The 27,038-nt window shown below is 41.1% G+C and overlaps 3 protein-coding genes across 3 annotated transcripts; 1 reads left to right on the top strand and 2 right to left on the bottom strand.

Annotated features, from left to right (window-relative positions):
• Positions 1 to 159: 159 nt before the first annotated feature.
• On the bottom strand, positions 160 to 19,731 carry LOC135607340 (uncharacterized). Its single transcript, XM_065099093.1, has 10 exons — positions 15,895 to 19,731; positions 7,760 to 7,949; positions 7,478 to 7,622; positions 6,214 to 6,292; positions 3,365 to 3,452; positions 3,004 to 3,274; positions 2,878 to 2,920; positions 2,686 to 2,789; positions 548 to 1,008; positions 160 to 438 (listed from the first exon to the last, which is right to left on the bottom strand). The coding sequence occupies exons 1-10, from the start codon at positions 19,523 to 19,525 to the stop codon at positions 411 to 413; spliced, it is 5,040 nt and encodes a 1,679-aa protein (XP_064955165.1). The 5' UTR covers positions 19,526 to 19,731; the 3' UTR covers positions 160 to 410.
• Positions 19,732 to 20,081: 350 nt separating this feature from the next.
• On the bottom strand, positions 20,082 to 21,559 carry LOC135607341 (uncharacterized). Its single transcript, XM_065099094.1, has 2 exons — positions 21,052 to 21,559; positions 20,082 to 20,423 (listed from the first exon to the last, which is right to left on the bottom strand). Exons 1-2 carry the CDS (start codon positions 21,199 to 21,201, stop codon positions 20,184 to 20,186), a joined length of 390 nt encoding a protein of 129 aa, XP_064955166.1. The 5' UTR covers positions 21,202 to 21,559; the 3' UTR covers positions 20,082 to 20,183.
• A 3,644-nt stretch (positions 21,560 to 25,203) lies between these two features.
• Positions 25,204 to 26,842, top strand: LOC103978143 (transcription factor MYB44-like). Its single transcript, XM_009393841.3, has one exon. The coding sequence runs from the start codon at positions 25,567 to 25,569 to the stop codon at positions 26,680 to 26,682; it is 1,116 nt and encodes a 371-aa protein (XP_009392116.2). The 5' UTR covers positions 25,204 to 25,566; the 3' UTR covers positions 26,683 to 26,842.
• Positions 26,843 to 27,038: the final 196 nt, after the last annotated feature.

Genomic DNA, 27,038 nt, shown 5'->3' with positions numbered 1-27,038 from the left:
CATAACTATAAAGATATCAATATAACCTTTTAAAATATAAAGATCGAAACATTAAAAGCAACTAACTACAAGAGATAATATGCAATTAGCCTGTGATTTAAGTTGCACAAAAGTTGAACACGATGACCAAATCCTTGCATATTTGCCCCGAGAATATCATTAGTATCAATATCCAAACACAAATCCCCTTTGTATTAATGACATCCTTTACAATATCCTTCAAATTAACAGACAAGCATTGTGGAGAGATACCTATGACTTACAAAACTTCTGCTGTTTTGTTTCCACTATAAAAAACCACGGCCTGTGACTGTTTCATCATTCATAACCTGACATCCTTGCGAGCAAACGGCCAACACATCACAGCAATGCAGATGTTGTAAAACACGTACCTGGATCTCCAGCCCCCTTCAGCCACAGCTACAGCCATAACCATTGCTGCAGAGAAGAAAGCAGGAGCCTTACCAAAACCATCCACCTGAAAAAGAATTAAATAAAAGAAAACATGATAGAAGAATTGGTTTGATTAGAGAGGGGAAAGAATCACTGGTTGTTATAATTATATGAACTATCGGCAGAGAGTGGCATCGAGTAATCCTTTCTCATGATGCGTATCGGCTTGATTAAAGCATCAAGGTTGTCTTTCTGCATGAGAGAGTTGCCCGAACTGAACTCAGATTGGTGCAAGTCCTTTGAAGCAACAAAACTTGATTCACCATCGTGGTTGTCAAGGCTGAGGCTGATATAGTCAGCAAACCGGCCACCAAAGCAGAAAAGGTCTTCAACCTTCTTGTCGTCTTCGTTGTCCAAGGAAACTGCTAAGGACTTGCCGACGTCACTAATGCTGGAACCAAAGTAACGGCCCCAGCTATTGCTTTGCACTGTAGATCCTTTCTTAGCCTTGCACTTGTTTTTGATCTTAGGATGATGAAGTTTGCACTTGGATCCTTGCAGACACTTCCCTGTTGCTTTATAGAGGGGGCACACGTAACTGTGTTTCTTATGGCACTGCTAGTGGATAAGACACAATTAAAGCACTCAACAAAGCAAGCAAGACAAACAATGAAAGCTAAGAACAAGAAAAACCCTCAAAAGGTTATTGAAGCTATAGTGTTCCTATAAGAACTATGCACAGTTGCAAAAAGAACATGAGCATATCCAATTAACAGAGTAGAACTTCTGCATAAGATAATTCACGTATGCAAAGAGGCGGTGCAGACAACAGAAGATCAAAGGAGGCTTCCGGCCGTAAACATTTTCTTAATTTGAACAATTTTAGTTACAAAAAGATGAAATAACATTTCATTAGAATTATTAAATTATATTAGTTAGGAACAAACATTGGAAATAAGCAATACCAACAAGAGCAATGCCCGAAAGAGTTCAATCAAGGGGGGTTTAATAACAAAATTAACAAATTATACAAAGAAAATAAGTGGGGCGATTTCTCAAGAAAAGCTCCACATTTGTGGGTTTTCAGCAAAACCTATTCAGTGTTACATTAAACAGGTTCCAGTATTAGATCAAAGATTACTAATAAGTCCATTAAGGTCTAGTGTTAGATCAAACAGATTACTATGTTAGCTTCATTATCAAATTTATAGGTATTGAGGTTTCATATAACATCAACAACAAAAAAATGTAGGAAGCAATCTGTCTACAATGTTTTTTAAATAAATTACTGAACAAGGACGCTCTAATGGAGCTTTAATTAATTCAAATCTCCACAAATTTTAATTATCAACATTATAATGGGAAGTTCTATAAAATAATTTATACAAGAGTTTAAGTGATTTTTGATGAAAATTAAAAAATTCTTGATATATTTAAAAATAAAGGATGAAAAATTTTGTAATTTGTTTTATCATGACAAATTTGTAATTTATTTCGTCACTTAACCTTAGATTCAGATCTATATATTTTGAAAAATCCTATAATATTTATATTCATTTATTGTGAAAGAATTATAATAAAAAGGATGATGCTTAACCGATTACAATATTTTTTAATGGACTTGAGTGTTTTCGATTACTAAATCAAAACATTATAACTGGTCCGTCATTGGACTGGTTCAACCAAACAATTGGTCCTAACAGCTAGGTTTCAAGAAGATAACAAGGGTATTTTGGTCGTTTTTCAAGGGAGGGGTTCTCTACAAGCAAAAACAAAAAAAAAAAGGAGGCTTGTTCTAGGAAAATTTCTTCCATTTGAATATCAGTTCTTGTCAATCAACCTGCAAAAGTAGCCAAAAAATTTCTTGTTCAAGTGCATGTATCTTTAACATGATTTATAGTTCTCCAAACATTGTGATTCTTAGAGTAAAAGCCAAAAGTATCCAATCACTAGGCTCATATCAAAAGCTTGTTGGAAAATATGGTAGGCTTTGGTGCACATCCATGCGAATGTCTTATTGCTAACATGTATCTAACACATCCGTGCTAAAGAGCAACATCACAACATCAATGACCATATACATCATGCAGATACAACTTCAATGCAATGACCATGTCCATGTACTTCTTAGTTCTTACAATGTCTAAAACAGCAAAAACAAAGACTAGAAAAAAAACAACATGCAAGAGGAAAGATCAAAATCTAGATGCAAACGTTAAAAGGCAAGGGCAATGAAGTATAATAAAATTATCCAACTACAGAATTAGATTATATATATAAAGTACAACATACCTCATCACCTTCCACACAGTATCCCTTGAGAAATCCTTCACAAACAGAAGCATTGGGATTCACATTTACATGCCTATAAGGGCAACTTGTATTGGTGCATAAACCTGGAAAAGCATCATGGATGTGTAACCAAATACATTTTCTGCAAAATTAATGTCAATTAAGATGTAACAAAGCGCGGAACAGGGTCACCTTGTAAAAAGTAGGAACAATCAGGCATTCTTTCTGGAATAATCTGTAGGGAATCTTTGTGTTAAAAAATGTTGGGAACAAGCAAACTAAGATATCATCCAGTAGATATGTATGAGAATCTTTTACCTTGTGAGTAAGCTTGCAATTAGCGTTTGAACATGAACCACTAAGATATTTGGTGCAAATGGCAACTTTAGTTGGGTCATGGATGTATGGGCATTTCCCTCCCTTTTTATTGCACTCTCCAAATCGGGTAAAAAACTGGCAATATTGTCGCTTCTTTGCCAAGCGCAATCTGGCAGTATGCAAACTCCATCGTACTTTCTCACTAGCTAAAATGCGGATAAGTTTTTTTGGATCCCTCACAAGTTGGTTACCGTTACCTATTCGTATATATCTGTTTGAAAAGATAAAACCAAAATTTTGAAAAAACATCCCGATTGAGTGCAAAAGTTCAAATCAATAAGCATATATGAAAACATCATACTCATTATTGCCACCCAATAATTTCCTTTGAGATAAAGATATCTTCCTGCTGTTTCTTACTCCTTGGTCAATAGCACACAAGTGTTCATCTGCAGGAAATGCCAGAACAAAGTATTCCAACATATTGCATAGTTAAACTGGACTAGAACCATGCTCAAAAGACCGTAAACGGATCTGAACTAGAGTTATAGTTTTATAGTGAAGCAGAACCGATCATAGGAATCTTAAAAATTCTGTATGTAATAATATAGAACATAGTAATTTTTAGAGACTATAAGAAGAATGCATTAGTACTGGAAGTCTGAAACTGTTACTGATTCCAAAGTAAAGATGCCCCTTATGATACTGAAATCATTAATAAACCAATATTTCCCCATCTTGACTTCCTATGACAAGCATATCTTATGCACCACTCTTTTTTTTTCTTTTTTTTTTTTGCATCTGAACCATTATTCATAGAAATTAACTGGTACGTACACTATCAGATAAGGTTTAAAAGTCTAATGCACCTGTATGTTTTTTCCAATAAGCATGTCTTCCCAATGAAATTACCTATGAGTACATCTTTTGGTTTATTGTTAAGACAACCTCTCAGCAGTTTTCCTCAATGATCCAAATAAGCATGGACTGATGATCATGTACCTACTAAGTACTGCAGCCAATAAATCTCATCTGGGCATTGTGGGAGAACATTGTTCACCCTTTCTTTCACATGCACTATAAAGCTATCATTTTGCCTCTGATCACAAGGTACTGAATATTATGGACCATAGAGTTGTTTTTTAATGAATTAGTAGAACGCACATACATGGACACATTATAATACAGCCATCTATTTGTGTGCCTTCAACACTGTCACTTTAATTCTTTGCACCTCTACAGCCACATCATCCAAAAATAGGGAATAAGCTGTGTATTCAATCTGTCTAATTTCCTCCAATTATGATCAATGATACAGCTTGTGCAGGCTTCAGGTTTGGTGGGCCAAGGGTGTGCGGTAACTCTAAGCAGGGCCCAACCTTCTCTACCAAACAACCCATTAAGGCAAGGTCCCCAGAGATGCTCCTGACCTGTAAAAATAACTATTCATGATGGATTAAGATGACCTGTATCAGTTTAGCTTATGAATCGAGGTTGATGCACGCTATTCTTGAAGATAAATGTGGATTGCATCAAATTGTTTCAAAGAAGAGGTTGCCTCCGACCCAAATCGGCTCAATGATATTTAAGGTTGCACTAATCTGTTGTACTGAATAGCTTAAACAGAAAGCGGTTAAAAGTCAGGTCAAGCTTGTCTAACATCCTATGGCCTTGGTGGTCAGTTTAGGATGCTCCAAGAGATTAGCATAGCATAATATTGGTGTTTGAAAGAGATTCAAGTCGCACTTCTTTATGCAAGAGCAATGACAGCCGTACATTACAATGGTATGATGAACTCTGATGCAAGGAGATTGTTTAGCAAAGAAATCAGCTATACTTATTTCATTGACAAATAAAAAAATGGTATAAAAGAGGCAAAGATCATAGGTCCATGGTACATCAAATTTTATCATCAAGGTTTTGTTGTAGTTTCTAACCATGTAACTACAATAATTTATCAAATGAGACTTTCATGATTGTGCATCAAAAGTAAATGCCAAAACAATCTTCAACACAGAAGACAAAACTATTTCTTAAAAGTTATACTTCAAAGGTACAAATAATCAAATAACTACTGGTCACAAATGCGAAATTACTCAAACACTTAAAGCAAGAGCTCTCTTATCCACATGAGAACCAACAAATATAATAATAATCAAAATAACTTCTAGCATTCGACAAGTTCTTCCGACTAAAGGTACAGGTTGGGGCAGGTTGATGAACAACCCCAGTCCAACCCAAGAAATAACAACCCTAACCCCAATCCAACCCTTGGGACCCCTGCCCAACTCCACACATCGAGCAGTCAAATTCATGTTTAGTCAGCTTATAGATGGGCTGGGTACAACCGCATTGACTTATTCAACATTTTATTTGGTAGAAAGGTAAAAGAGAGCTGTCTCCGGACCATTCATCAATCACAATGGACATTTTAAAATCTATGCTTCACATGAGCTCGATCATTGATTACGATGATCAATTAATATATATAACTGCAAAGCGAAAAACATACAATTATGTGTATACTCAAGGTCAGATCAAATTGGTTGGATCAGGATGGGTTGGGTTAGAAATCAACACGTACCCAACCTAAACTCGAGTCAGGTTGAGGAATCTCAACCCTAACCCAACCCCCCGTTAACCAAGTTGGATCAAGCATGTTCAGGACAGACCCAACACCTTTTGCGCCCTTACTTCCAATAGTTGAATGGATGAATCTTCAACATATCAAGATCTTCACGTCCATATCAAAGACATATTAGCAGCTACAACTGCCAAAAAGAATCTAGATTTTCACATGCAATTATATATCTATATGCATGTATATTTGTATGTTTGTATATCACAATCCTGATCCTCGGTCCACCATGAAACATAGAATCTTCTACACTTAAAGTACTCCTCAAATCAATAATCAAGGTAAGCTGGCCAAATTACCTAGAATATACCAAACTAAGTCCATATGAGTTTATGAGAATGCTATTACGAGTGCAAAGCTTAAGCAAAAACAAGATCGTAGTAAGTGACTAAGGACATACAACTTAAAAAGATGTCATGTCAGTGATATATAGTGGAAAACCATTCCACACTTGTATAGGATTTTGAAAAGAAGGGCATTAAAGATCAGTATACTTTGCGAGCAGTAACAATTGTCAACTTGATTTGAAATAAGACTAAAATATAGCTTATGGAGTGAAGAATTTCCATTACTTTTATGGTCAGAAACAGAGGCCAACTTCTCTCTTTCTTTTTTCTTCCTCTCAACTTCAGCAACTGCCAACGCAGCTTCCTGTGATGCAGGATAATAACATCAGTTGAAAATTCAAGCAATTACAGATACATAATCAATATTTGGTATAAGAACTACTAGCTTAATAGAAGTAAAAGATTATCATGCCAAGATTAGAAACAATTAAGTGAGACAGAAAGTGGACTGCAATAATGCAACTAACATTACTGCAGAACTCCACCCTCATCCCCAGCCCTTCAACTAAAAACATAGCACTCCCACATGAACTATTTTGATCCTGTTCATGGCAGTTGACAACCATACACGAAAGATTATGAGGAAATGGTTTGTAGAAATGAAATTCTAAGGTGATAGAGTAATAAAAAACTATCATTATGAGGTTCTGTTTTGCACTATAAATGTAACCTTTTGAAAATGTATGCATTGGAGGTGTAAAAAGGAAATTCTAGGTGTTATAAAGTTGTATACAACTATCATTTCAAGTTTCTATTTTCATTACAAAAGTTACCTTCTGGAAAGGTATTGGAAGATTAACTAGAATTGTAAAACTCAACAACATTTACATTGAACAAAATTTGAAACCTGAAAAATAGAAATATGAGTGCTGACTATGATATGTTTGACTTCAAAAGTGAAACAGGCTGGTTTATCCAGAAATAAGATCCTCTGGATGTGTGGCTACACTTGGCAGAAGCTACCTAGATGACAAAAACTGATGAGAAGAAGAGATATAAGATGGGCTCGCAGTTACAAATCATTAAATGTTTAAATGTCTCAGAAGCTGAAGTTTTAGTTGAATTACAATTAGTTCAATATGAAGACATTACTACAGAAGTCAATCTGCAAAATCAGATTAGTAAAACCAATGTTACTGAATAAGACATTGAGTATATGAATGCATATTTGTTAAGAAATGGAAACAGAAGTACAGAATAGCCGATTTTAATCAACAATTAAGTACAGAAGCATACACCCTTGGCTCGCCTACATAGGAAGACTGATTATTGGCATTGAGAAAGCTTACGATTTGATTCTCAAGTACCATTACAGGTTTAGAACATTCGTTACATAAAAAAGGGTCCATACTAGATGTTCACAAAAGATAACAGACTTCACTTATACAAGCCAGGTTACAACTAAAATTCCACAATTCATGCACAGAGAACAATTAGAAAATTTTGTTGAAGACAAAAACACAGAGAGAGTTCTGATGGTATCACTCACCTTATTAACCACTTTTGAGCGTCTCTGCATGGACCTTGACCATTTCAAACTACATCGACCAACTTGTGACACCCCAGATTTTTGTAGAGAATAACCATCAGTTGACAGTGTGTAGGCTATATCCCTTGTAAGCAGCATTTTTTGACTGGATCCATCATGGAAGATATTTCTCATATAATTAGTTTCAACAGAAGGCAAAGAAATTAAAAAAACATATAATTAATAAATACATGAGAAAATAGGCAGGAATCAAGGGGTCCCAACCTTCATGTAAAATCTTACCTGCACAGCAATAAGGAACGTCTCTTCAAAACTGATGAATTGTTGGTCCAATACGTAGTTCTCTTCCATGGGAAAAGGTGAGGAAGAACCTTCAAGCGAGTTAATGGTGAAGCACCTTTTTTATGTGGTTCTAAGCCATTCAATGTCCAGACACGAGAGAAACTGAAGTGCTTAAGCTGCTTCTCTCGAACTGCATAAATGAAAAATAAATTGAATAAATAATAAAATTCGTAAAAGCTCTATATAACTTTGAGTTATCTGAAAAATATCCAAATGGAAAAAAAAACAGATATGAGGATCATCCGGGTGATTAAAAAAAGCAAACTATATCAGCTAAAAAATTACATGAAATGTTAAACTGATGCTGCTCTGTGCTCCACAACAAAAATTAAGAGTAAATCCAAGAGATAAAAATAATTAAGTAGAGGTTAGAACTTAGAAGGAACTAAAATCAAGGACATCAACATAGATGTTCATAAACTATTTCTCCTTATTGTTCAAACTAGACAAGGTTATATCCAGATAGAGAGAAAGTGAGGTCGGCAGCAGCTTGATAATCTTTTGATTTGATTCACTGATTGGTCACTTCTCAATAGTGACAGATGATTGCTTGGATTGTATCAGCTTGGTTTTTCTTGTACCCATCAACATACAAAGCAACAGGATATTACTATATCATCAAATAATTAAAATCAAATTAGCTCCTTAAGACTTAAAAGTGCTTCACAAACCTTGCTACAATATTTGTGACCTTGATGCATTTGCAAATTTCTTGGCTTTTACATGTGTGAACTTCAACTTCTATTACACAGATAGGCTCCTGCCTGAAATCAACTTGCGTGTTCTTTCAGCCAGGCAATTCATGTTCCACTAGCTGCATGTACATTGGGACCATTGTCCAAGCAACATTTTGATATGAGCTCCACAAAAGAGAAATTTGATATGCAGTAGCAAAAGCAAAGGACTGTTGCCTCATGCTGACCATCCATATCGGTCTCTGGCCACACCAATATGCACCAGTGAGCCCACACACAGCAACTGGTATGCATGAAAGACGAGAAGAGAAAGGAGAAGAGGAAGGAACATATAGCAGCGGAGGAATAGGAGGAAGGAGGAAGAAGGAAGAAGAGAAGAAGATGGAGAAAAAAGGAAGAAGAATGATAGAACCCTAGCAGGTTCTAAGCTTGGGGTTGATCTCTTTAGGGGATCGGCCTCCTTTGAACTCTATAGGGGTTCTTTTCTCCAGGTTGCTGCTCAAAGGCTGCTAAAAAGATTCATCTATTCCTTGAGAAAAGATGATGAATACATGACTATTTATATGATTTCTAAAACACAACTCCTAATAGGACTCCTACTCAAGACTCCTACTTTTAACCAACTTCTAATAGGACTCCTACTCAAGACTCCTACTTCTAACCAACTACTAATGCTTCTCTAAGAAGCAACCTCCAAACTAATCATAACCTTAGCCGGCCTCTTCACCTCTTTAATAGGGGTCGGCTAGGTAGGTTTTACATGAAAGCCCCTTTCAATGAAACTCAATTAGGATTCTCCTAGCTAGAGTGCTAACAAACCCGCCCTCTTCAAATCAACCGAGGTTGACGATTCATGAATTCTGGGAATTTGATCTTCAAGTTGTCATAGTTCTCCAAGTGGCATCTTCTGTTGATAGGTTCGCCCACTGTATTAGCACTTCGGTAGTGGGGTCGTCGTCGTCAAGTCACGATCCGTCGATCATTAATGGCACTCGGTTGGGTCTGGAGTTCTCCTTGAGTAGTCATATTTGGTAGATGACTTTGGGCTGTCTCGTTTTATCCCAGCTTGAGCTTTAAACACGACACATGGAAGACTGGATGGATTCGGGAGCTGGCGGGTAAGTCTAATCTGTATTCTACTGCTCCGATGCACTCTAAAATTTGGTAGGGTCCATAGAACCGAGGTGAAAGCGAAAGCTTCATAGATGCTCTAGTCTGCATTGATGTTTGCTTGTATGGCTGGAACCGTAGGAAGACCCAATCTCCTACTGAAAATTCTCTTTCGCCTTTGTGTTGATCATATTGTTGTTTCATCCTTGCTTGAGCTGCAGTGAGATTATCTTTTAGCATTGTCCTGTAGTTTCCTGTCTACTTGTTCTACTTTAGAGGTGCCCAACACATATTTTGGGATCACAGGGGGAGGTCGACCATACATAGCCTCATTGGGAGTATATTTTGTGGATGAATGATAAGTTGTATTATACCACCACTCGGCCCAGGGAAGCCACTTTGTCCACTCCTTTGGCCGGTCACTGGTGAAGCATCTGAGGTATGTCTCTAAGAACCTGTTCACCACTTCAGTCTGGCCGTCGATTTGTGAGTGATACGCGGTACTCATTTTCAATTTAGTGCCCTGCATCTGGAATAACTCTGTCTGCTCCTGAAGACCCTATCACGATCACTTAAAATAGATCTCGGCATCCTATGCAATTTTATAATATTCTCCATAAAGATTCGAGCAATACTAAAAGCAATGTAGAGATTACGAACATCGCAAAAGTGAGCATACTTTGTAAGGCGACCAACCACCACAAGAATTGTACCTTTTTCCTTGTGATGAGGGAAGCCCTTCGATGAAGTCCATTGATATATCAGCTCATATTGAGTCCGGGACGGGTAGAGGTTGCAGCTTTCCGGGACTTGCCACTGTCTCGCCTTTATGTCGTTGACATACATCACATTGTGCCATAATTTTAGCAACAATATTTTTCATCCCTACCCAATAAAAATTTTGCTTAATTCTCTTATAGGTTCTAAGGAACCCGGAGTGCCCGGCCGTAGGTGTGGAATGCATCTTTTGAAGGATGGTCTTTATATAAGTAGAATTTGGCACAAGCACAATGCGTCCCTTATAGCGCAATTCTTTTGAGTCCCAACTGTAATGAGCCACGGAGCTTGGTGCTTCCTCCAATTTTTTTATGATCTTACTGGTCTCCGGATCTTCCTGTCATTCCCTCTTAATATCCTCAAGGAAGTCGCTGGTCGGAAGTGAAACGACCGAAAATTCAGCTTGCTCGGGTAGCCGCGAAAACGAATCTGCAACACCATTCTCTTTCTCCTTTTTGTAAGTTATTTCATAATCATATCCAAGAAGCTTTGTCACCAATTTTTGCTACTCAGGGAAAGATATCTTCTGCTTCAAGAAATATTTAAAAAATATTTTAGGCTTTTATGGTCGGTCTTGATTTGAAAGCATAGCCCGATCAAGTACGATCTCCATTTGGTCACAGCATGCACAATAGCGAGCATCTCCTTATCGTAAATAATCATCTTGATATGGGAAGGAGATAATGCCTTACTGATATAAGCAAGGGGGCGGCCATCTTGCATTAGTACAGCGCCAATTCCGACTCCGGAGGCATCGACTTCAATAACAAAAGTCTTGCCAAAATCGAGTAGCGCTAGTACGGGCGTTGTCGTCATTGCGGCTTTAAGTTCGTCGAAGGCTTTGTCCGACCATTGGAAAGCATCTTTTTTCAGCAAGAAAATAAGGGGTGCACTGATCTTTCCATAGTTTTTCACGAACTTACGGTAGTAGCCTATTAAACCGAGAAAGTCGCATAGCGATTTTATGTTCCTCGGGGTCGGCCAGTTCTGCGTTGCTTCAATTTTGGAGGGGTCCACAGCCACACCTTCCTTTGATATGATATGCCCAAGATATTCCATCTTTTGTTGAAGAAAGCCGTACTTCGATTTTTTGACAAAAAGAACATGTTCTCGTAAAATCATTAAAACAAGTCGTAAGTGCTGAAAATGATTTTCAAGAGTCGGGCTGTAGATAAGGATATTGTCGGAGAAAACCAACACAAACTTACGAAGATAATTCTGGAAAATATCATTCATAAGGCTCTAGAAGGTGGAGGGAGCATTGGCGAGCCCAAAGGGCATTACCAAAAATTCGTAGTGGGCGTTGTGCGTTCGAAAGGCGGTTTTCGATATGTCTTCTTCGCACACTCGTATTTGATGATACCCGGATCAAAGGTCCAGCTTTGTGAAGACTCGTGCTCCCTTTAATTCATCAAGCATTTCATTTACTACTAGAATAGGGTATTTGTCCTTGACGGTTATGTCGTTGAGAGCTCGGTAATCAACGCACATTCGCCATGTTCCGTCCTTCTTTCGTACGAGGAGTACTAGTGAAGAGTAGGGGCTACAACTTGGCCGAATAACTCCTGTTTTAAGCATCTCTTTTACAATCCTTTCTATTTCATCCTTCTAGAGCTGCAGATACCGATATAGCTGAGTATTTGCTGGAGTTTACCCAGAAAAATCGGTTTACAATGATCATGCCGACGAGTAGGAGATAGGTTGCATAGTTCGTCAAATATATCTGAAAATTCAACAAGCAAAGGAAGTAGGTTTGGATCTTCAAATTATGTTGGCTCTCCCTTAGTTTGCTGCTCAAGTTGTATCAAAAAGTCACTGCATGCTTTGTGCAAAACCTTCTCCATTCGTTGTGTGCAAATCGTCGTTACGTCGCCCCCACGTTTCCCGTGCAGTATCACATGTTTCCCCTTTTTGTAAAATTTCATTATTAGTTTCACAAAATTCTAGGAAACATCACCTAATGTCGTCAACCATTCGATGCGGAGCACGGCCTCATAATCATCAAGAGGGAGGAGGAAAAAATCTGCAATTATCACTTGGTCCTGCAGCAACAGTTTCCCCCGCGGGCACCTATGATCACACTTCAAAATTCGTCCGTCGGCGACCTTAACGTCGAACCTGCTGCAATTCTCGATAGGTAAGGCCATCCGGACAGAAACCTTGTTGTTCATAAAATTATTAGTGCTCCCGGTGTCAATAAGAACGGTAATAGGTTGTTGCTTCAGAAGTCCTCCCACTTTCATCGTTTGCGGGTTCGCGTAACCGACAAGAGCATGCATCGTAATATCAATCGGCTATTGTTCTTCATCCGCGACCTCTTCCTCATACTCCTAGACCTCCTCATCCATGTCTTCAAGAGGTTCAATCAGTAGGAGACGACCCCTTTTGCAGCGATGATCGCGGTTTCACGGCTCGTCGCAATGCCAACAAAGACCCTTTGCTGATCGGTCACGTAGTTCTTCTCTTGTCAATTTTTTTTGGCAGTGAAGGACGACTAGGAGCAAAAGGAGGTTTATATGCCGCGGGCCTGGTTTGGCACTCTTGAATCGTAGAGGATTGTCAAATCTTTGCGAGTTGGCCATCGATATTTTCGTACTCAGTAGGTCCGAAATGATTCAGCAGTGCATTCTTAAATTGATTCCACGTCGGAGCCCCATGATTGTATCCCAGCCAATTGTACCATTGAATAGGATCTCCCTCAAGTTGGATGGCAGCAATTTCCACTATAGAATCATCAGACGTTCGGTTGTAGTGAAAGTAACGTTCGATGCGCGAAATCCACCCCGCTGGGTCTCCTTCTTCCCATCGAGGGAAGTCCACCCTCATGCGTGGTGAAAGCATGTCCAAGGGCTATCCCTCCTTCTCTGGAGGCCTCTCTGAACTCTCTCCTCGCTGAAATTTGGTTGGACTTAGCGGTTGTCCAATTCTGAATTCTGCAAACAAAGCGCGCAATTTGTCCTCCAAGCACGATTCAAGCCACAATTCAATCCGAGATTCCAATGCTTCAAATTTGGCATCAATTGGATCTTGAGAAGCCATAGCATATGCCCTGTAGATTAGAGATGTCCCCCTCTTTTTTCTGTTGATGGGTTAATGGCATGGGGTGGTGGAAGGTTCGAAAAAATTAAGGATCACGGAAAGGTTCTACAGCAGATTTTTACGTCTAAAGTGTAGCAGTTTGGACGTAAAGGGTCAGTGGTTTATATTGAGAATTTTTTGACAAAATCAAAGGGAAATCCGCTGTTAGGAAGTGTCAAAGCTGTCGTAAAAATTTCGTAAAGATTTGGATAGAAAAAACATAGTAACAAGACCAAACAAACTGTGCTATGCGGTTGGAATTCTGCAGTGCATCTTTCGTCATAGAGATGAAAATTTTGCGACGAAAAGTTTATGTAGCAATATAGGAACAATTTTTTTTTTATTTTTGAATAAGGATAACTAAATTACAACATTAGTAAGGTAGGAAATCAGAACCTATTGCAATTCACGAGGAGATCAAAGGATGATCCGCGGTGGTGGAGATGATAGCAGAATTCAACGATGATCTTTTAAGCAATTGTAGGAATTGCTTTGGGCGGCTGTGGAGGGTTGATGGATGGCTGTGGAAGGGCAGCGAGACGCCAAGAACGCTGCTCTGATACCAAGTGCCTAGAGAATTCTAAGCTTGGGATTGATCTCTTTAGAGGATCAGCCTCCTTCGAACTCTATAGGGGTTCCTTCCTCCAAGTTGCTGCTCAAAGACTGCTAAAAAGATTCATCTATTCCTTAAAAAAAGATGATGAATACATGACTATTTATAGGGCTTCTAAACCCCAACTCCTAATAGGACTCATACTCAAGACTGCTACTTCTAACCAACTCCTAATATGACTCCTACTCAAGGCTCCTACTTCTAACCAACTCCTAATGCTTCTCTAAGAAGCAACATCCAAAATAATCCTAACCTTAGCCGGCATCTTCACCTCTTTAATAAAGGTCGGCTAGGTATGTTTTACATGAATGCCCCTTTCGATGAAACTCAATTAGGACTCTCCTAGCTAGAGTCCTAACAAAGAAGAAGAAGAGAAAAGAGGAGGAAGTGAACCCAAAATTGGCAACGACAAGCAACTAGGACCTCCGAGCAGCTAAGCTCACAAGTTTTGCGTATACAACACAGAGGGATCGCATTCCAACAATTGTTTAATAGGTTTTTTCTTTAACAATTCGGATCAAACTGCCCAAAACGAGGGTGAGTTGGGTATCATTCATTTTGTACCGATCCAGGCAAAATTGCATTTTATGATTGCGACAATATAGCCTTCAAGCATTAAAGAATCTCAAAGGCCATAGGTGTCACACCTACTAGATATTTATCTCCATTATCACTCCTCACGCTTGGTATTACCTGTCTTCAAAGGTTTGTTTAGAGATCCAATTCTCATTCTCACAGTTGGTCCATCTAAACAAGGTTTAAAGGTTTGTAGAAAGCTACAATTACCAGGGACCCCTAGAATGAATTAAACATTGATGATGGAGATAGTAAGAGGAACATAAACATTCAAACATCAGGTTGTCCAAGGCTTTTATAATGAATATCAGGATTTCATCTTATGTAAAATTAAAAATGTAATCCTTATTTAATAGAGAAACTCTTTTATGTTCAAAACAAGTTAAAAGACAAATGTGCACCTACACACAACGAATTCTACTTTCATGAATTAGTACATGAAATTTGAAAATGAGATTTAGAAGCAAAATGCAATGACTTCATAAAGTTGCACTCCAAATTAAATATAGGGGCAGTACCTTTTCTGGATACTATCAACTAAGATCATTGTTGCAAAAGATCTGGATTTCAATTCAATCAAATCATGCACTGACAAAATGTTTTGCATAATTTTATTTGGAATAGAATAGTATTTTATTCTAATACGCTCAATACATAAAAGAAGTTTCAATCAAATCACAAGAATTCGCATCATATGTAGGAATCTGTATAACACTAAGGAGAATAAGTGATGACAATTTTCTGTCAAAAAAGGTAGTCGATGATGTTATCATTAAAAAGGCGGGATCCATGTCAAATATCTAAAAAAAACATGTGGTAAAATGGATGTTGTTTCTAACACCAATGGTCTCACTATCTCTTCTGTATAATTGTTACAAGTTGTAACAAACACTACTTGAGAAAAATTGATTCCTATTCCGATAAAAGATATTCAAGCCAAGATCTGTAGCTTTAGAGTTATACAGCTAAATATCTACATCTATTTACCAAGTTTAATATGCCTAGTTGTCTACATCTACTTTACAATTGTTACAATTAGTTGAATAATAATAATAATGGAAATGACAGCAAGGCAAAATAAACAGTCCATACTTGCAGATGCGAGCATATGAACAAAAAAGATGCACAAACAGCAAAAATAAATTAAAGAGAAAAAAAAACATTAGACACGATAATTTATTGGAGTCAAATTATATGTATATAGAGACACACGCAAACACACATACCTTTATTCAATTTCTTCTTGAGTAGACTAGAAGAGCTGCGATTTGAGGTGAATATAGGAACCTTTTTCTCATCTGAACTTGTATTTTCAGCATGAACCATGTCCTGCTTATTTTGACCATCTGAAGAATATATAGTCCGTACAAGCTGGTTCTTCTTTTTCCTGTAGTAAAGATCTGATGATGCCGAGGAAGGAAATGTTTGGGCCTTGTCCAAAGAAGGGTTAGCTGAATCAGTAGGTTTAGGCCCAGAAGCAGCAACCAACTGATTAGACTTGTGTTTCACATATACCATACTCTTAGTACACAAAGGGTCGGATGTTTCATCAATCTTGACATTTTGGTCATCGACACTGCAGGAAGCCAAGTCAAGTGGTCTGCTGTGAACCTCAGTCCTAACTTCACGAATAGAGTTCTCTGATAAGGGATGAGGAGCTTCCAACAAAGGGTCAGCAGTGGAGTTTGATAACTTTGTGCCAAGAGGTAAAGGAGGTGTTTTAGGTCTCTCAAAAGAAGTATTAGAACAAGTAAAACCATCATTGGTAGTATCTTTACTCTCAAAATTCATGCTTTTCTCCATATTATCTTTGCTCAATTTACTCGAAATGCCCAGAGTATGTGATGGCTGAGGAAACTCAATAGATGGTTTCCTAATAAGACTATTACCTTTACGAACATAAGAGCTTTGAAGCTTTCCAGGCTTCTTTGGTGATTGTTTACACAACGAACCAACTCTTTGAGACTGCAGAACCACCTGAGAACTTGAAGAGGAAGCATCATTTCGACGCCATGTCTTGTTTCTCAAATTGTGACGTGAATGAGCTGATTCCTTCAGTGAAGTTACTAAATTAGCTCGACTTGGAACAACTTTTGGAACACCAGAACTCAGAAAGGTTTTCTGGCCCAAATGCACTTGTCCGTTGACTGGTTTTGATTCTGTGATCTTTTGTTTCTCAGAGTCATGTGACAACAAGTTCTTTTGTTTCCCAAGAATAGGTTTACAATTAATGTCTTCATCTGATTTGACGCCTTCAGCTTCAGATACCAAAGATCCCTTAACAGGTAAGGAACAGTTGTCTTCCTTGCTAAGTTTCTGGTCTTGCTTATCACAACAGTTGTTGAAGTTAGCGCAACCGTAGCTGTCAGGCAATCCTGGATGGAGTTGTTCTGGCACTGTAAAATGAGAAGCATCTTGAGTTTCAGACATAATGAAGGAACAAATTGCTAAACTTTTCCCTCCAGGTCTCAAACAATCAGATTGAGGTATTTCAACATGAGCATGAATACTACAACCATCATCTTTTTCAAATATGGCAGTTTCTGGATGGTATTCCCCTGCAACTGCATCTATTAACAGCGGAGGAAGATCTGCTGAAACATTCTGCATTTCCGAGTGTAAATAAGCATCAGCATTTGTAATCTCTCCGTAACCAAAATCCTTGAACTCTTCTTTTGCACCCTTATTGACCTCTGTGAGCTGATCTTCGTCAGTCTTTTTTTTACTTTTCAAGTTCTTTTCTATAGAATCATCTTTGCTGAATGTGGAAGAAATATGATCAACTGGCATGACAAACTGCTCATCGCTCCCCAGTGGTGATGAAGAAGAATGCTCGGATGAAGATGGGACAAAACCATTATCAGGACATCCACACTTTTCGTCGTCATCTGGCCCATCAATATCCTGGTTGTCATGGTTATCAGATATGATATTCTCAGCCAGAAAAATAGCCAATGGCAATTGCTCAGTGCCAGATTCTGGTGCAGCCTCAGGAGCCCCTTGATCAAATGGCCTTGAGCTAGCATCATTTACAGCTCCAATATCAACCGGCGGACTAGTGCAGTTTTGGCCATCATTTTCTCCAAGATTGATAAATTTCTTCTCCTTGTCACTATCATCGCCACCAGCTTTGAATACGCTAACAGATATGGAAAGATTTTCTGAAATCCTCTTCTCTGTAGCATTTGTGTCTGCCTGACAATGCTCTGAATTTGTAGAATTTGTAGAATTAGCAAGTCTAAATTCTGCAATTTCTGCACTATGACAGTTGCTGTCGTTAACCTCACCAATGGCAATGCAGTTGGGAGTCTTTTTTCCTGTTCCCAGAACCTTCGTTGAACAAGTTTGAGAGTTGGCATCATTTGCAGGCTTTATAGAGGAAGCGCCTTGCTTTCCTGACAATTTTAAATCATTTAGTACCTTCCTAGGAGTATCTAATATGGGCTCTTGAGGAATCCCATCCTTCACCGCAGAAACAGATGAACCAGGATCAGTAGGAACGGCAAATTCCTCCCATTTTCTCACCAACTTCTTTTTCACAGTCTTCTTCGGCATGGACTCCTCAGGATCCATCCCATCAAAACTCACAGCCAGACTAGGAGAAGCCAAGACTTGACCTGCCAAATTATTTGATTTAAACGAGAAATCTGGTACACCCATTTCTGCTTGGTGCTGGACAGCGTTACAGGAAGGAGAAAATGGTGCAGGAGAAGGTGAAGATAGAAAGGATGGCTTCTCCTGTATCCTGTTCCAGACAGATATCCCCGATTGTATTCTAGAAAGGGCACTTGGCCTCTTTGTAGGTTGCTTGATTGGTGAATGCGATATACTGTAATCATTTGCTCCACCACACATCTTCCTCTTGCCTCTGTTACCTCTGAAATAATTTTCTTGAGAGCCATAAACTGCACCAGGAATAGGTGCCTCATAGGCAACATCTGCATTATTATTTTCAAGAAACTCTCTATCTCCATCAGAATAAGAATGGGCAGAAGGTTGCATCGAGGGCAGTGGTGGCTGAAGATGACGTTCCATGATAGAAGCAACTTCTCTCCGATCCTCTCTACCTCTGTCGGAATACGAACGCATCAGCGGAAGCTGCTGCTGCCGCCATTCTGTAACGGAAGCAGCCTCCCTGTTTCCATCTGTGGCTACAAAGTGCCTCGTACCCCTCGGGGAAGAAGTGTACGCTGCCCCTAGAGAAGCACCGGGCAACGATTCCGGGAAAGCACGGTGCTGATGGCCGACCTCTCCGTTCCACAACTGGATATGCCTCTGGCTTCGACCACCCGGGTTCTCTTCATGGTCGGGATCTTGCGCCCATCGCATCCTCTTCCTTCCCACCGAGCCACCATCCAGATCCTCCGGATAAAAATTACCCCGACAAGAACTCGCAAGCCGTCGCCTGTCATCTTCCTCCCACCTCAGTCGAATCAAATCCTGGCTCTCATCGACAACCCTAAACTTATTCGCATCAAGAACAGTGCATTCTCGGGGATCTTGGACGAAACCCTCGCCGGGGCCCAGCAGATGAGGCCGGCACGAGGGGTAGCGGTCCTCGGGCAGCGGCAAGCGGTCCGTAATCCGAGGGGAAGGCTGGAGGAAGGGGTCATGGGGGTGAGGGTAGGGCAAAAAGAGGTGGCCACCGTCCTCGACGGGTGCCCGGAAGTCGCGCTCGTGGCGGCGAGGCGGGTTCTGGTTCTGATACGGCGGTGGCGGCGGCAGTGGCGGGAGAAAAGAAGCAGCGTGGTGGGTCTGACGGGGGTAGTAATTGGGATCGACGAATTGGTGGGAGGGGGGAGCATGGTTGTCGTACCTGGATCGTCCGGAGAGGTGAGGGGAACGCAGGGGATCCATCGTCCACGCCGAGCGCCTCCAAGAAGAATAAGAAGGGGCAAAAGGATCGCTTCTCGAAGCCGCAAAGAGACACAGGAGGAGGAAGAGAAGAGCGGCGAAGGGAAGCGCGTCGGCGTCTGAAGGAGAATCGAGAAGAGAAAAAGTGGCCAAGGGAGGCGAATCGGCGTCTGGAGGAGAAAAGAGACGGCTGGCGTAGGCGGAAGGTGGGTGGAAAGTGGCGGTGATTAAAGAACGAGTGCGTGTGAGTCACGATGAGCGACACCGTATCCTACGCATAAGATCGAAAGGCTCACATCAAAACGTGATATCCATCCAACGGTCGCGGCGCCTGCCAACCGAGTGCGTAAGCCCTACGCGTAACTTTACCCTAGCGCGAGGCCATTTTTTTCAAGTTGACGAACCGAACACGACACCTGACGCGACCGTCACCCCAGATCACCCCCCTCTCGATGAGCTCCTTTGGGCCCCACTAGGTAGCCATTGGTTCCTCGAATCGCAAACGGGTTCGTGGGAAGACGGATCACCAGTAACTTCTTCATATTCCCAAAAAGACCAATTGGGTAGAAGCAGTGGCAGCAAGATTTAATTCGCCCAAAAAGATACGAAACGTAAATCTACAGCAGAGGCAATAAATTACTTGTGTAGTTCATCACCATCGTCACAAGCTTTCATCCTCTGAAGACTCTTCCTTCGGAGCTCCGTCGCTTGGTTGATTCTTCTTCTCTTTCTTCCTCTGCTTCTTCTTTTGGCGTTTCAGGCGTTTCTTTGCTGTCCTTTCCTCCGCGGCCTTCAGCCTTTCCTCCCTCCTCGTATTAAACTCTGCTACCTCTTTTCTTCTCTGGTAATCAGCATCCATCCTGGACAGTCGGTCCTGCTCCTTCCTCCTCATCTGTCGATACTGTTAATCACAAACACCTTCGTAAGGCAACAGGCAAGAGATGTGTTTGTCCAATGGATTAATTCAGAGAAAAGAAAACCAAGAAGCAAACAGCTCATCGTTTTGCTGCAAAAAATCTAAGAAAGTCGAAGAATATCAAAATGCTCCCTGTATCGAAGTGGCTCAGTATAATAATGTTCTTTCTCTAACATGGAACTAAAGACCTAGTTGCAACTCAGGAAGATAAAGTTATTGTGCAACACGCTAACTTGGATGGAAGCATGTTTCGATAATCCTTACTGGAGCATGATGGTCTGAAACATGCAGTTTGGTGCAGATAATTTTTCTTAGTGGCAATGCAGTTGTTGGTGAAATAAGGTAGGTTGTGAACAATCAATCAACCATCGTGCATTAGGAATGTGACATAGGGTATACCAGTTAAACCAGTCCTTAGTATGCACATAACAGATACTAAGAAATGAGAATGCGGACTAGCTTCCGAGTTCCAATACGAAAAGCTATGAAAGGAAAGTTGTCATGGCAACGATCGAACACTATCACAATTCCATTTCATATTGAAATATAGGATTAATTATTTAAAATTAATCTATAAAATGGTAAAGATCACGAAGTGGAGGCGGGGAGAGACCTGATGGAAATCGCCGGAGCCGGAACCGGCGGAGCTGCCGGAGGTGTTGCTGACTCGGACCGGGACGTTCTCCATGATTCTTCGAAGCTTCACCTCGAGGTCCTCCTCTTCCTCCCTCAGCATGGGTCCGCTCTTCGTGTACACCACCATTGCGCCACCCCGTCCGCCCCCCGGACCGGCCTCTGCATCGATCGCAGTGCCGGTCTTCGGAGCCACCGCGACGAGCTGGAGGTCGCTGCCACTCCCGTCGCCATCCCTCGACGGCCCGGAGATCGACGCGTCCAAAATGGAAGAACCTGAGACCCTGGTGTAGAGAAGGGGATCGACGAAATATGACGAAAGTAAATATCTCAAGAACCCCGTCAAGAAACGGGAAGGTGATCCGACGAGAAGCTCGAGTTGAGACGCGATCGAGAGGTGCAGAGTGGCACGCGGACGAAGGTTATCTGCGACGGCACGGCGGTCGGGTGGCGACGTAGTACGGAGCGGGAGAATTAGGGCGAAAGGTCGCCAGATACCACGACGACCGGCTCGAGGGTCAGGGCTTGGGTTTTTTTTTTGCCCGGATAAAAGTGCGGTTTAGGAAATGACCAGACCGGCTTGGTCCAGTTCGGGTCGGACCGGTTATCGTCGTGTGCTTCCCTGAAAGTTGTGCATATATATATATATATATATATATATATATATATATCAACTCAGCAAAGATAATTAGATGTCGAACTTTGACTTCCGCGGACAGCGACGACACATATGCTGACGGACTCGGTTGACTCGTGTTCATGCTTAGCCTCGTCGCCCCACGCCAAACAATAATCCCATCCGTAGTTTACTCATCGTTCCACCACAGTGTATCTATATCCCTTTTATATGTTTTAGCATTGAGGTTTAAACGTCGTAAATATAACCTTATATTTTCATAATTATTTTTATTTTTCGTTCCAAAAATAAATGAGAAAGACTAACTGAATCTACAAACATGCTATTGATATTATTTTATAAGCTAAGTTACATAAAATCTTCTATGTAATCAGTTCTCAGCATTTCTCACTCATATATAAATATAAAAAGATTCATACATGCATGCATGTGTCAATGCATGAGAAGTCGCATGTCATCGTGTGTTTTGAATTCTTGTTCATATAGATAAATAAATGAAGGGTAATCTTATTCTTCTGTTTTTACTTTAGATATCACATGATTCATGATGTTCTTCTTATCATACTAAATCATATTGGAGCTTTATTGGTTGTAAAGATTTAACTGAACCGCCATATAAAATGAAGAAATGTGAAGCATGTGAGGCTTTACAGACAAAAGGATTATTTTTGTTTGTTCACTAATTTAATTATGCGTTCGTTTAGATTATTTTGATGGTAATTTTTCGCTTAATTGACACTAGATTTTATTCATTCAATACCAGTCATTGTCAAACTCGATCAATCTTTGTAAGTTATCCAAAAAAATCGTTAGGATAAATTAATTCATTATATTTTTTTTAATGCAATCGATCTAATCGATTGGACTAATTTCTGAAAATAAGTTGTTTTATATTTTTCTTGGGAAACGCTCTCACTTTTAGAATTCTTAAACATCACTATTTTTTTTTTTGCCTAATATCTAAAATATATATTTTTTTGTTTTTATATAGATCGATAACTAGCTCGATTATAATATTTTTAGTAAAATAAAAAATATTATAATATAATAATATAACGTAGAAAAAATGTAATATAGTGTTTTCTATTTTCGACAATACTAAAAAAATCCTATAATATAATATAATAATATTTGTAATATAATATTTTTATATTGTATGATAGAGTTTTTTTTTTGGTATTATTGAAAATATTATAATGTAGTATAAAAATATTATAACTTGACTGATTTACCTTATAGACCAATCAATATAACAAAAGAGGAAAATGTAGGAAAAAAAAGCGTGGGTGATTAGCGGTATTTCAAAAATTACGTAAAGAAGGGTAATGTTTGAGAATTCTATAAATGTGGAACGTTTGTTGAGAAAAATAATAAAAAAAGTTTTTTTTTAATTCACTCGATTTGATTTTTGATTTATCTAAATCCGATCACACGATTCGATCTGGTTATATGCGGTGGAAATACAAATTGTACGTTTCAAACGAGATGTGTAATCGGAGAGGATCCAATCGTACAAACTGTACTCGAACAGTGTTGGCGACGCATCGGCAAGGTGGCCTCGTGAGGGAGGGAGGGAGGGGTTTTTCATTGCGTGAACAGAGTGGGTATGCCGCCCACTTCGTCGTAACCCAATGTCGATAAATACTGTTTATGGGCCAAGGACGACTGGGATTGATGATCGGTGCACCTTAGATAGCGAGGATCACATGACGATACATAACATGGATAAGATAAATGATCTAGCGTAGTATGAATGGTATAGCTTATCATTACAGAAAAAATATATAATTGGTGGCAAACATATTCAGATTCCATGCATCTAAACTAGCTTGAGCATCTTTGACGAGAATCTCGAATTTATTTGTTATCGGTTGATGATGACTAGAAAATAGGTGATTTTTTTCAAAAAAATAAGTTTTATAAATTTTTACATAACATCTCAAATTTTAAAATTTTCGTAATACATCTTTTTTAAAATGACAATCCTATTTTACTCCTATCTTTGTCGGATCTATCACTCTCTCATTCCTTGCCCGTGGTCGACAATAAGGGGGCCAACCTCCCTGCACTACCCATCATTGACTTCTTCCTTGCTCACGATCGACGATGAGAGAATGCAAATAGTCCCTTTTTCTTCTTGACTACATGAGCAACAATGATAGAACGTGGGGTTGTGTCATGCACCATTCCTTTTTTGTCTGTCACTTACAACAAGAGTGACGATAACGAAGAAGAGCCATCAATAGATATGGGTGAGACGAGGATGACGAACAAAGGCGATGCCTAATCAGGATAGTATTATTATTAAAAAAAATTATATTAAAATTTATGAAAACAAGGGTGTTCTTTAAAAAATTTTTAAAACTGAAATTTTTTTCAAACATTCGCTCAAAAAATAACACGTCTATCTGCTTTCGCTCGGAATATTATTACGGGGGACCAAAATTTAGTATCTTAATTTTCCATAAATTATTCGGATGCCAGTCGATCCAACTAATCGATCATAAAGTTAGCGTCGAGGGAAGCACCCTCGCAACCCACCCTTGGTTCTCTAACCATGCGACCGATCTCCATGAGTATAATAACATTTCTTCCGTGACCCCTCGGGTTCGGATGCACGTGCGGGTGTAACTGCTGCCTGCGTTCTCTTCCGCATTCGTAACGGGCAGGACAGGCAAGCGTGGGGGCAGTGGGGGAGACGTCGACTGAGAGACAGCTGTCAACGCGTAACAGTTCGGTTGTGTTCTTTTTGTCCGCTTCCGATCCATACTTTTCTACAGTGAGGTTTGATAGTAATTATTATGCTCGGCGACATAACCAAAACTTTAAAGAAATGACCGGAAATGCGGAGAGGTCGGTCGCAATTTAACAAAGGGTGGTCCAATCAAGTGGAGATGGGATTTCTGCAGGTGTTTGGCGGTTGAGGCGACCAATTAGCATGGGCTGGACGACAGAGTCAGCAGAGAAACGAAAGGGAAGGGGCCGTTACAGAGCTGCAGCTGGTGGGAGGTTGACAGGCTGGAGTGACGGGACGGCAGTAATGATCACCCTCTGATTTCGAGACGAGTTTTGTCGTCTTTTTCTATCATGCAACGCAAACATTATATAAAACCATTAAAGTCAGAAAAAGACGCGCCCGTCACTGTGCTATCGGACCTCCTCAAGTCCAAATCTTAGGCTAACTGATACAATGGGAATATTTACGTGGCAGGGAATACCCAAAAAAAAAAAAAAAAATGCAAGCTGGTGCCAGTTCGGTCCTTGTCAATTGCATACACGAACGAGACCATGAGAGAGAGCCCGCCAAGTGGACGGCTGAGGTGAAGTCCCTGAGAAGGATCATGGGGATATTGAATGAAGAGTCCCATCACCGGACGTGGTGCGTGTACCGTCCCCGATATGGAGCTTTAAAAGCGTATGGGGTGAATACGGTCGTCCGTACGGGAACGGACGAGAACAAAGGTATAAATACACTACGGAGGAAGGGGTCGTTGCTTTCATATTTTAAGAGAAAATACAAAAAAAAGGGGAGGGAATTTGAAGAGGGCGATGAAGAGTCGTGTGACGGTTGCGGCGAGTGACTGACGCGTGTCGGTGTGACAGCTGTGTGCAAGCAACCGTTCGCGGGGAAATGGCCGGTGTGCCCAACTCCCTGCGACCGGTTACCTTACCCGGTTGTTGCCGGTCAACCCAACACGGGCCTTATCCTGCCTATATAGCCGGCTGCTTCATCCTCTCATCCACGCTCCGCATTTTCTCCCACGCTCTCTCACGACTGCGGCACTTGCGAGATAAAACACGTACTTTTCTCGATCTACCGTAGGGGTTTGGGTAGTAGGTCGATAAGTGTTCAGCGATATGGTGGCGGCAGCGGCGGCGACGACGGTGGTGAGTAGGTTCAACGATGTGGATCGGATCAAGGGGCCATGGAGCCCGGAGGAGGACGATGCGCTGCAGAAGCTGGTGCAGCGCCACGGCCCGAGGAACTGGTCGCTTATAAGCAAATCGATCCCGGGTAGGTCGGGGAAGTCGTGCCGGCTCCGGTGGTGCAACCAGCTGTCGCCGCAGGTGGAGCACCGCCCGTTCACGCCCGAGGAGGATGAGACCATCATCCGCGCCCACCGTCGCTTCGGCAACAAGTGGGCGACTATCGCCCGCCTCCTGTCGGGCCGGACTGACAACGCCGTCAAGAACCACTGGAACTCCACCCTCAAGCGGAGGTACTCGGCCTCCGCCACCGCCGTTGCCGTCGATGGTGGGTTCGTCGCAGCGGCGGAACTCGAGCCTGCGCCGGAGCGGCGGCTCAAAAAGACGTGCAGCGACGGGCCGCTCCTCTCGTCGGACGGTGCAGGGCTCTGCTTGAGCCCCGGAAGCCCATCGGAGTCCGATCTCAGTGATTCTAGCTGCCACAGCCATCCGATGATCTCTCCGGTCTCCACCGGTTCGCACATCTACCGACCGGTGCCGAGAACCGGAGCCGTCGTACTCCCATCCTCATCCACACCAAACCACCACCATCCGACGGAGCCCTCTGCCTCAGCCGCAGCCACCTCCTGCTCCCCAGAGATCGTAGAAGATCCGGTGACATCCCTCACCCTCTCCCTCCCTGGATCCGATCCGATGGACACCTGCAATGACCGCCACAGCGGCGACAACGACGGCAACGGTCAGAAACCGCTCGAGCTTCTTCCATCTGTGCCGATACCACTGCAGGCGCGGCCATCGTCTTCAACGACGAGGTCCGCCGAGGCCACCGGTGCAGCCCCCTGTTGTAAGGAAGAACAGGGGTGGCACGCGCCGTGTCCCTTCGGCGCGGAGTTCTTGGCGGCGATGCAGGAGCTGATCCGCAAGGAGGTGAGGAGCTACATGTCCAGCTTGGAGCAGAGCGGTATGATGTGCGCGCGGTTTCCACTGCCGCCGGAGAGCGTTCTTAATGCCGGTATTAGGCGGATCGGCTTCACAAAGATCGAGTAGAAAGGGTAAAAAAAAGGAACCGATGCTTCAAGACAATCGTGGAGTAGAGATTTTCTCCCTTTCTTCCCTAGTCAAAATGACTAAAAGATGTTTATCCTTCCGTTTTTTGCTTCTTAAATCTGCAAAGAAATAAAAGAGCTGGGTGAAATGGTTCCGTGTACAGACAGGCGTGAGATGAGATTGGTGGAAACGAAAGAAAAGGGAAAAAACGCTTCGTTGAAATTTGGAGTATTATCTGTCCATCAGCTGAAAATTAAGTTACGTAGTGAACCAACAGCAAATTGATTGTTCCGTGTAGTGAACGTGTTAGGCCGTCAAGAAGTCGCCTTCAGGATTGATTGATTCGACTGGAAGTG

This window comes from Musa acuminata, chromosome BXJ2-3 (genome assembly GCF_036884655.1).
Source record: "Musa acuminata AAA Group cultivar baxijiao chromosome BXJ2-3, Cavendish_Baxijiao_AAA, whole genome shotgun sequence".
Taxonomy (NCBI): Eukaryota; Viridiplantae; Streptophyta; class Magnoliopsida; order Zingiberales; family Musaceae; genus Musa; species Musa acuminata.
Note: the sequence above shows the minus strand (reverse complement) of the source record. Positions and strands in the feature narration are given on the sequence as shown.